Source organism: Lingula anatina, chromosome 4, assembly GCF_051362555.1.
Source record: "Lingula anatina isolate TDL-2025a chromosome 4, LinAna3.0, whole genome shotgun sequence".
NCBI lineage: Eukaryota > Metazoa > Brachiopoda > Lingulata > Lingulida > Lingulidae > Lingula > Lingula anatina.
Window position 1 is genome coordinate 15,705,966 of NC_141770.1, and position 11,181 is coordinate 15,717,146.

The 11,181-nt window shown below is 38.1% G+C and overlaps 1 protein-coding gene and 1 long non-coding RNA gene across 3 annotated transcripts in view; one reads left to right on the top strand and one right to left on the bottom strand.

Annotated features, from left to right (window-relative positions):
* LOC147762353 (uncharacterized) overlaps window positions 1–6,708 on the top strand; it is a 29,300-nt gene extending 22,592 nt beyond the window's left edge. Inside the window, exons 2-3 of the long non-coding RNA XR_015333902.1 lie at window positions 1,967–2,028; window positions 5,922–6,708. This is a non-coding gene — a long non-coding RNA (uncharacterized LOC147762353). The remainder of the gene's footprint in view (window positions 1–1,966; window positions 2,029–5,921) is intronic.
* Window positions 1–10,766, bottom strand: part of LOC106165257 (uncharacterized) — a 43,648-nt gene extending 32,882 nt beyond the window's left edge. For both annotated transcript variants that reach the window (XM_087011010.1, XM_087011009.1), the window contains exons 1-3: window positions 10,019–10,766; window positions 9,024–9,374; window positions 5,948–6,069 (exon numbers count right to left, since the gene is read on the bottom strand). In XM_087011010.1, the coding sequence (XP_086867136.1) occupies window positions 5,948–6,069; window positions 9,024–9,374; window positions 10,019–10,084 (539 nt within the window). In that variant the 5' untranslated portion in view covers window positions 10,085–10,766. The remainder of the gene's footprint in view (window positions 1–5,947; window positions 6,070–9,023; window positions 9,375–10,018) is intronic.
* Between the last annotated feature and the right edge of the window lie 415 nt (window positions 10,767–11,181).

Consider the following 11,181-nt stretch of genomic DNA (forward strand, 5'->3'; position numbering starts at 1 on the left):
GGGTGGCCCCTGCGCCTTGACCGACCTGGATACCACTTCTACCTGGAGAACAGGTACAGAGACAGCAACAAACACTTCACCTGTCCCTTATTGAATTTGTTGTAAGAGCCGTTATATATCTTTGATTTTCACAGGCCTCACCCCTTGAAGGTGACATATTGGCCGCAGACATTATTTGTTTACAGAAAGTCTGATATAGCTATTGACTGGAAAAAAAAATGTGCAGACTATTTTTGTGAATAACTCAGCTAATTAATTTCCCCCCATCGAACCTCCCCTATGTCCTCCCCCCCCCCCCCCCCCCCCCCCCCAACACACTCTCTATCTTTAGTTAATTCCGTAGCTTATGGTCTATTTAAAATAATTCATGTCCATTTCAAGAAATACAAGGACAAATCAAATGACAGAAAACGGCCTGTACAATATTTCTGTATGCCACTTTATCAGCCTAAACCAGTGTGGAGCTACATTCACAGACCATTAATCGAAATTGGATCAAATCTATTTGTTTTCAAATGAACGTAATAGTTCTTCTGTTACGAAAATACGCTGTCTTATCTCGTCCGCTGAAACCTAACACTGTTGGATGCTCGCCTCTTTTCACTCCATTAAGAAAAGTCGAACCAAGCCGCCAAAAGTTTTCAATGAAAGCAGCGGTCAGAGCCGCCTGATTACAGATAACAGCGGTAAATAAATCTGCAAATTGAATTGTATTCAGTTGATTTGAAGTGACTATAGTACTCTAGCTTCCCACTACGGACTCAGAAATTGAATTTCATCCTCTCTACTAACGCGCTCTCCCTACACGATTCCTTTCTTCTGATTGAATATTCGATTTGATTAACTCGGAAGAAAACTTGTAGCTTAACAACACTGCCTGACAAGGATAGGACTGCGCATGTCACAGCGTCTCTCACAATCAAAATGATGGGAGAAAATGGAAAAAAAATCGCTAAGAGCTCGGAGTTAATTAAACCCCCTTCTGACACCTCCCTAACTCACAGAGGGGCGTTTACGGACGTGCCCCCCTTACCGCAGGTTTTTGAATTCCTTGGGAATAAAAGCTGCCTTGTCGGATGTTTGTGAAAACAACGGGAAAGTGAGTAATCGGGCCTGTGGCTCGGCAAGGGACTTTTCAATCATTCAATCCTTCGACATTTTGACTTGATTCACTCTATAGAGAATAAATGGAATTAAACACAGTCGCTATCGATTCTCGCGCTATTATCATTCGTTAAGTCCACTACGCTGAATTAATATAGGATAGAAAGCTTCTGGCATTCGCCATAGTTTCGATTTTTTCTGTCTAGTCACAATGTTGAGTAACCTTGTTCAAAGGCCAATGTATATAATATGAATATGAAAAGTTTGGCAAAGCAGACTGAGATTAGAGCGACATCTGGCGGGATCAAAAATGAAATTTTATAAATAAATAAATAAACAACCATCCTGCAAATTTATAATAATTTTTGAGCAATCAGAGCAGTCTGAATATTTGTCATTAATCATTAATTATTAATTAATCGTTAGCTTTCTTATTTTTTCAATAATTTACTGCCACTGATGAAGCTTTTCCTATAAACTCAATACTAAGCACTAAAACAGATTAAGGAAACAGTATAAATGTTTCTCAGTAAGTTGTGGGAATTGTTTGAACACGAGGCAAAGTTTCGGTGGAGATACTATGTTTAACGAGCCGTGTTCGAGAGGGCCCATATCAAAGTGCGGTCAATATCATAACCTTGTTTGTTAAAGCCAGGCATTTTCTGTTCTGATGCATGTTCAACGTTCCCAACACGAACTATCTCGTCCTGGGCCGTCAACAGTTAAATTTCACTGTTGCATTCCATAGATTATAGAGGTCTATACAATATCGTTTTTGCTGTGATGATTTTCATCACAATTCGTTTAAACATATCTCTATTATTATTTTTTTATTTGTCATCGCAAAATACTTTAATTGCAGATTTCCGATTTCCCATAGGTTGGCCGATGTCGTCTGCAGAGAGGAATCAAAAGCGCAAATATGTGAGTACATTATTTTTACGGTCACAGGTTCTCTTTCACGTTCGGGTGTATTTTCCCTGAAAATTTGCCTTAATAAGGTACGAGTTATAGACTTTAAGTCCTATGCACCCTTCACAAACGCCTCCGCTTGCATTCCATGTGGGTTGTAGTATATTATATCATGTCTAGTTACTTAACTACAATGTGCCCACAGCGTTGAAGTACGATTCACTTTATAATATTCCCCCTTTAACCTTAAAAACGATATCTTTGATCCACAATATATACGATACAACTAAGTGACCCCTACACATAGGGAACATGTGACGGTTTTCAATAATTATAAATTCATAAGCCTTTAATAAAAAATAATGAACCCAACGCCACTATCTGTTTTCTTTGTCTTTCTCTTATAATCTCCTTTTAATGCCACTAGAGTTGTGTAGTATTTCTACACCGTTTCAGCAGACTTGGCATTGTTTACTAGTTCAACGGATACGGCCATAAACCGCCGTTTACGCAGAAGCCAAGCTCTATGACATTTGACCTCTTTATATAACGCTTAGGTGGTAAGCTGCCTGGAAACCCGGCACCGCTATGTAGAGAGACCCATCAAACTTGTCTATTTTATTTCCCTAAATTCAATTTCAAATTAAGTGCCTCTGTATGAATTGTATATACAAAATGGTTATTGTAAATTTGGTGATTTCAGTATTTTGGTTTAAAGGTATACGAGTTGAAAACAGCTGTGATTTCTTTAATCTAGAAAACATAACAGTGTAACATACACTGGGTGAATTGTGCTGAAAGAAACAAGACAACTTCCTTTAGATTTTTCCTCTCTTTGAAAACAAAATCTCTTGCAATGTTTGAAGGATTTTTGCTGTACTGCAAAAACGTCAACATAAAAATGTTATTTATTTTGACGTGAAGAAACATTTCATCAAATGAGAGGTTTCTGGTTAATACGATTGCTGTGAAGGCAATATCTGCAGGTTTCAGCTTAATTTAAGAGAAACCTGGATTATTAACATATCTAATATCGAGATAATTATGACAGGGATTTTCTATATCGCTCTCTCAGTGTCTGGAAGAGTCCTGTAATGCATTGTGATCCTCAGAATTGAAAGTACACCAAAATGAATAAGTAATTAAAACCTTTGGATCCCTATGTTAAATAAGATCATATTTTGGAGTCAAAATAAGTGACTCGCTCTGTCTTAGCTTAAGTCAAAAGCAACAAAATGATATGACTGTGGTGTCAACAGTAACACATAAAATACAAAGAACAGCCTTTTCTCTAACACCAATTAACCATTTGAAAGCATACGAAGGCCTGCTTGAATATCATAAAAAATTCGTTCGCGCCTTTTTTTCTGTTTCCCTGTCGCCAGCAGGGCGTTGAAAGTAGTTTGCACATGTTTTACAAGATAATATAGATATCCATATCATCAACTTAATGAATAACTGAAGGAAATCAAAACTCGACCTGCATTTTACTGGAGTTTATATGGAGATGTTTTGAATACAGGTGTTTTTAACTCAGAATAAATAGTACCGCGATAATATTTTTTCACTTTAAACTATCATTAATGTCAAGTATCATTTCGGTTTCTGTGATCATAAAATACTGACTCTTATCAGCAATCTAAAATTATATCATTTCCAGTCAGAATTCATTTTAAACAATTATTCCCCAAATTACTCAAACCTTCGCTTTTTATTACGCCATGTTATATATTAAAGGAATTGTTCCATTAAAAGACCACCATGCTGCACCTAGAAAAGAACAGACTGCGACCTACCAATCCACACTACATTTCACTTATAGTTCAGACACTAATTCATACTAAAAACTGAACGTCAGACATTAAGAGCTGGAGCGTATACTTAACGCTGGCACTGTATTAAACCAGAGCACAATGGATCGGGATCGTTCGTCTTAATGATCAATCACGCGATTAATGACCCAACACGCTTCAAACTGCAAGTTGCGTCTGGTTAAGGTACGCAATTAGACGAACTAAGGCAGACAAACGCTCTTATTTATAAGATGCTTATAATTGAAACCTACATACGCCCTTACTGCACATGACCTATTTAATAAATGCTATTTTAAAATACAAAAAAAAAAAAAAATGGAATATGTGAAAAGTGGCACGTTACAAATTGGCCCCTTGTTTAAGATTTTATAACCTCAAAACCCAGACTTCTGTTTTGGGATTATTTATAGATAATAATTTTAAACAAAAATTAAAAAGAATAGTACTTAAGATATTCAAAATTCAACATGAGCTTTTTTCATTATCGTAATATATATTATTTTTTATGTAAAATCTAGTATTTTCCTACTTCGGATTAAGCCATCATAAGATTTTAAAACTTGTTTAGATTTGCTAAGTAATGAAATAATTACTATAGTTTACTCAGTGTTTCATTTGAGTCAATAAGCTGGCAGATAAGAAATGAGGAAGCAAAATAAATAAGTAAATAAAATAAGATAAATTAATGATATTGATTTTCTAGCATTCCACCATTTAAATCACACATCTATTAATAACAGGCACATATTAATTAAAATAAATCAACAGTGGGAGTCCTATGCGCCAGTATAACTACCTATTGTCATATATACTTGTTTTCTGTTTGCGATACTTTTGACTGAGCTGGCACTGCTCAACCTTTTCCGAAACAAAATGCGTAGAAAAAAGGCAGAAGTCTTTATTGGAACCAACTTACAGCAACAGTTCCAGTTAACCGGTGTTGATCCCGGTGCAAGTTTTTCTTATCGTATTACTTTACCCGAGCTCGGGGTCAGGTTGTAGCGGGGCTGCCTTTGTTTAACCCGGGAACAGTTTTTTACCCAAACTCTGATAGCGAATCTTGGGGAGGAAAGCTTGCCACTTTTACCTTTGTTTGAATTAAGCCTGGTCTTCGTTACAGCGGCGAGAACAATTTTAGCGTGGCGATTTTAATACTCTTAATTCTAGTTCAGAAACACACGTATAGTTTATGTCGAAAAGCTATTTATAACAGTCTTCGAGGGAGCATAGGGGAGTCTAATCATTTTGAATTTTGATTAATTTTGGTTGATTTTTATCATCAAAATCCAGCCTTTCATGTGTATATCTGATAACTATTGTTAAAAAAAAGCAAGTTTAGAAGTGTAAGTGTGCAGTCACCCTGTTTTAAAACTATTATTCCAAAGGGGAAATAACTCTGCTGGTTACCAACAACATTGCATGATAGATTACAAGTATAATATTTTTACATTTTGCTGAATATACATAATTTTTAAAAAATTCCCAGTAGCATCAAATATAGAATATAAAGAAGATGTGCATTTTTGACCTTCCTAAAATAATCTTAGTTGATAAGTTCTATTCAAAAGTATAAATTAATCACTGTAAGCACTGTTAATAATTAATGTTGAGTAAGCCTCCTGTCGGTTTTAATATCGTAACCCATTGATTGCATCGCACACAAAGCATCCTTGCTCGAGTTGGTTTTTCTTTGTTTTTTGTTTTGAAGTCAAATTAGAACAAGTTTATTAAGTGTTTAAGAGAATGAGCAACGTAAAGCCATTAATTTTTATTAGACAGATGAATATATTATTTTATTTTTGTTATATTTTCACAGACGTTTTTGGCATGGGTTACTGGTTTAAAATAATAATAATCCCCTATACATAAGTGACACTCTCCATTGATGTTATGTATAAAATAAAACCTAACATCTTTTTTTTTAATCACCTGATGAGCAAGTGTTAGGGAGTATTTTTCTATGAACTTAAAAAGAAAAACTTAGCAATATGTGGCACGAGGTTCACTTAAAATCATCACAGTGGACAAAATCCCAGTCACTTGTGACAATAATTAAGCATCTTTTTTTAAAGAAAAAATTCTTTATTTCAGTGGTACGGTCTCAACTTTCTACTCACCCGTACGGGTAGGCGGCCATCATGGTCGGGTCGTAAGGGTAACACAGAGCAGCGGCAGCGGCTTGCTGATTCATGGTTCTCCATGCCTCTGCTGCGTCCTTTAAGTTCAAGCCGTGGGCAGCCTGCAGAAATGAGAAAAAACAAACCTTGTGCTAGTGAAATCGTGCTGAATGATGAGGCAGCATTTGGTTTTGTATTTTTATCTATTTTGATATTATTTAAAAATGTCTTTGACTACAATGTGGACATGCAATTGAATTGAATTGAATCACACAAGCACAGTCCAGAAATATATACAAAAAATTTAATAATTTCAAATATTAGAAAAGGAAATAAATATATTTTGTTATTTCATAGTTGATCTCGAAATTATCAATTTTAAAGAGTTTATTATCTATCCACATCTATCATGACGATCAAAATTCATGAGTGCTGACACTTCGAAATAGACTGTTTTTAAAATTCCACAGCTCAACATTTTTCAATTGTTTGCAATTTAAACGTAGTATTTATGTCATCAAGTATCTTTCCTCTACAGGAAAGAATTACACTCCGAATTGATAATGATATGTTGGAAGACTTAGGTTTATATAGGGTATTCCATTGTAGCAGCGCCTAGATTACTTGGTTAATTCTGTCACGTCACCCTGACGCTGCTGTATCGAATTACTTTTCAAACATGAAATCAACCTATTTAGAATCGTAGATTTTATTTAAATGGGAAGAAATTCCATCTACGTTCATAAAGATCTGAGTAAGCATTTTCTGTTGCCATTCTATTTTCCTGAAGTTAACCTCGCGTTAAATTTCTATATGTAGAAGTGCCACTATCTAACTAACAAATTGTTTGTTTGATTACATGACATCAAAACTTAGCTTACACTGAATAATTTCCCCTGCTTTTGTTTAGCTTTTTTGCACCTGTTTTTAAATTGCAATAGTTTTCGAAATTTCAACCGTCCTATTACCTAGTTTTAACACAGTATATTAATCTGACCTTGAAGAAAAATCTACAGTCGCCAAATATTTTCCATGTAAAATTCTTCAGATAGTCCTCAAGCTAACAAATCTGCCTGCCCGATTTAACCTGCAGCCAAATTAATAACAACTTGGTATCTAATGGAAATATTATCGTTAGTTTATAGGTGGTTCGTGGGTTCCAAGTACGAAAAATCTATACCACCAGGCTAACCTGCACTATCAAACAACAAGTAGGATAAAAAAAGCTATAAATATTTCAGTCTGGCTCGTGACGGACCGGGGTGGGCCTGGCGTTGTGACTTAATTCGCTCCACACAGCCCTGCTATGGTCAGTTTAATTTCACTAATAGGGGGATGCCTACAGTACCCACAGTGTTGGTTAATTCAGTGCAAAATAAGAACATTTAAGACGTCTGACAAATTTTAACTTGTATATAAAGTCCTAGCATTTTAAAAAAATTACTTAGCATAGGCATAGCTTTTCTTTATATTCCAGTACACTGTTGATTGTGTAGCGCAGGTTATAGCCTAGTTTGGGCTCGGTGGTGTTTATATTCATCTCAAAAAGCTGTATTTAAAAGAACAACAAACTAAACAACTATTTATACGTCTCCATTTGTGAGTCTTTACCCTTCAACAGTGATTCAAATAGCAGTACGTTTTAAACTTTCCTAAAATATTTTTTCTGTTTAGTTTCAAGCACAAAGCTTTTTTTCCTATATATAAATATTTATCAGTAATTAACATTCAGAAATTATAGCAAAATAATATTACTATACGCTGAGCAACAAGACTTATCAGCTTATGAATAGGCGGATAAATTTTGAACAATTTTTTTCCAACATGACTCTTTCTACTGTTTTTTTTAGCAGAGACTGGGTTTTAGCTTTTGACCTAGGTAAGACACTTTCCAGACTAAATTCGCATGGTTAATAAACCGCTGGGACATACCTACAGGCATGGACATTATCGGCCAAGATCCCAGCACTGCGGAGGGCCCAGGATCCATTTTTATGTTTCTTTTGTATTCAGTGAAAGTACCGAATAAGTGACATTGTTAGCCCCAAGGGCTTACGCGAGTGCCACACAAAAATAATAGAATAAAATGAGAATATAAAGACTTTTAAAGTGATATATTTTCCCTAACTTTCTTTTCTTTTCCCTCCTATTTTTCTCCATAACTCTTAATCAGTATACACAGAGTTGTAGGGGAAGACGTCACGAAAAAGCTGTTAAATCTGGAAAGAGGAAATAAATTTTCTTAACTTTCCACGCCGGTGAAAACGGGAGTCGAAGGATGGTGAAAATGAAAAATAGCCAGCTTTCACCCTCATACCAGATCTTTCGGCGCCTGCCTGCCTTGCCGCCATGTTGTAAGCGTGAAGTCCATGTTACGTATAATAGTGAACTGCCATACGAAAAAACATGGACTCTTGTGCGTGCAAGCTTTTACTACTCACAGTTTGAACCTCACAACAGCATACAAGCCACGAGCTAGCACCTACTATTTACAAGCTTAGCTAGTAAATTCCACTACTTCGTTGGACTTGAATTAATAAGAACAATCTAGTATTCCCATCATAAATCAGTTTTGCCTAGTTAAAAAAAAGAAACCTGAATTTTTAACCCTTCCTTCTCTTGGTCTGAAGTACAGTGCCGTACATATACACTGGCACCCACACTGTGTGTGGGGTTTGTCTTGCCTGATCATTTCACAGAGTTCGTTTTTCCTGTTGTTGTACAAAATACACGAAGGCTTCAGACAACATAATTAAAGAAGCTTGATGGTAGTTGAGATATGGACATTATTCCACCAGCATTTACCCGCGCCCGGATATCAGGTTAATACAGCTAATAAAGTCATCATTCTAAATATCCGCTGGCAAACCGACGGCCATGTTGTTGTTTTAAAAAACGGAGGGAGCGTAGAAAATTTAAGGATATATCGGCACGCACTTGAACAACACAGTACCCTGCTTGGTTAACACAGCCAAAGCTACCCCTTTACCTAAACGTCCGCCAGCAAAACGACGGCCATGTTGTTGTTTTAAAAAAGGGTACTATTCGGAAAATTGACTATATAAAGATAACGTACCAGTGGCGAGTAAAATGCTGAGGGGTCTGCTAGGGGGTACATTCCCTGTGCTGCGGCGGCGTACGCTGCCGACGTGTACATGGTCTCTGGGGTCAGGCCCGCCACACGGGGGTACGTGATAAGACTGGGGTTGTACTGGCACGAGCAGATCGTCTGCCCCGTGTGGGGATCAGTCACTATCGGCCGCCCGTTCTGGCAACAAGGGGGTGACGAGGTGTGAGACCCTCCCCCTCCTCCTCCTCCTCCTCCTCCGGTAGAGCCCGGCGTCCCTCCTGCTCCGGTCCCAGGTCCTCCTACCCCAGCTGGCGTAGACGTAGACACCGACGACGTCACAACGGCCGGGAACTGAAGCTGAAGTGGCAAAGAACAACAAGGCCATACCAATGGGATCTTCATGTATTTTTGAAATAAAACACGTTGCAAAAAATAGAACATGACATTAGGAAAACAACCGGGGGGCTTTGACGATGATTTGATGACCGGTAGAGATGCTTGTTGTACACTTCGAACAATACCCCTTTTTTGTTTCAGACACACTGACATTATATTAACTGACTCTATCTCTGCTCAGACAAACAGGACAGGCAATGAAATTAAAACGCAATCTTGGTCGAGCTACTGATAATCAACAATCTTTATCGGTTTGTTCATTACCCATCAAAGGCATCTAAACAGCTATCGCTATAAATATTAAATTCTCTATAATGAAGCTGCGAGGTGAGAGGGAAAGTGGATTAAAGACCCCTGAATGGTAAAATTAACGCGATCTTTTAACTTTTAATACGAGACCTCGCCAGCAAGGTTGCGCGCTAAACTAAGCCTGCTACATTTAGCACATTTCATTGGGATTGTGTGTAATAGTAACAGCGTAGCACGGCGGTCCTCGCCGAGCGCTGACTGCCTGGCTGACCTATTGAAAAGACACCTTAACGGTGCTTGATCAGAGTCGGTGAGATGAAAGTGTTAAGGTTGTCGAGAAAGGGTAGTTACCGTACCTGGGGTGCCGAGAGAGTGCTTGACGCGACGGGCGGTAGAGAGTACCCCAGCGGCGGGTAGGACATAATACTACAGCTCGCCGCCCGTGAACTCCTCGCTCGCCTCTTTTTTCCTTCCCCTTTCTCTCAGTTATTACTCCTTGCCCTTAACGATGATTGCACCACAGAAGGGGTTCGGGATATGGAATCTGCGGAATAAAGTTTTTTCCTTCTAGCGTTTTGCACCGGGGTCGGTCCCAGCCACGCAGGTTAAATCCACAACGCTTGTCTGTTTTGGTGCTCGACCCTCGATAGGGTGCATGTAGAAAAATGAAAGAAACCGGGTGTTTGGCTTGTTCGAGGCCGAGAGGTCAAAAGACACACTGAGATACGAGATCCGGGAAAACAACTCTGAGGCTTTCAGCTGGGATGAGATCCCTCCATCAGAACCTAACCGGCGGGGATACCGCAGTACGAGGAGAAGTTGTAGATTTTAAAAGTAAACGTCTTAATCAGCCGCCGCGTCCAGTACATTAGTCCACTGCTCCCGTAGTATGTCCACTCTTGGTCAGTCCGAGCGAGACCTGTTGTTGTAGTTAAGTTAATGCATTTTTGGAGTGGGCACTATTCGTAGTAACAGCACTCGACCAAAGTTAAGTTAAAGATTGACATCCCTTGACACGAGAGGCTCATTTTAGTGTAATGTCATGACGAACCTCATGCGCAGTTACTGCCCTCTGACATTTCCGTCCGACCCCGTGCTCTGTTTGATAAATTAGAAGCCCAGGTGGGCATGTTCAACGGCTCCTAATTTGCATACTGCTATCTTAATAATTATTCGATTTTTACAATCAGAATGAGAGGGTAGAATGAATGAAACGACGTGATTGTTTTGATGTTTCAGAGAATTTCACTCAAATGTTTATAAAAAAGGATTTTACCTATCTAAGAAACATAACTTCTTATCCTTCCAATAATATGCCCTTCTGCACGTACAAGATTGAATGACTGTAAGCCAATAATATCCTTAGTTTATGTTACGCGTTAAAACACAGATTAAGTGATGGGGGTCCGTCATGTATTAACAATTTATCTCCGTGTTTTGATTGGATGAAAGAAATTAGGTGAAACATTATCACTGATGTTGTCAGTCAGAGCAGAAGGTGAAACGAGACTAGTTCCCC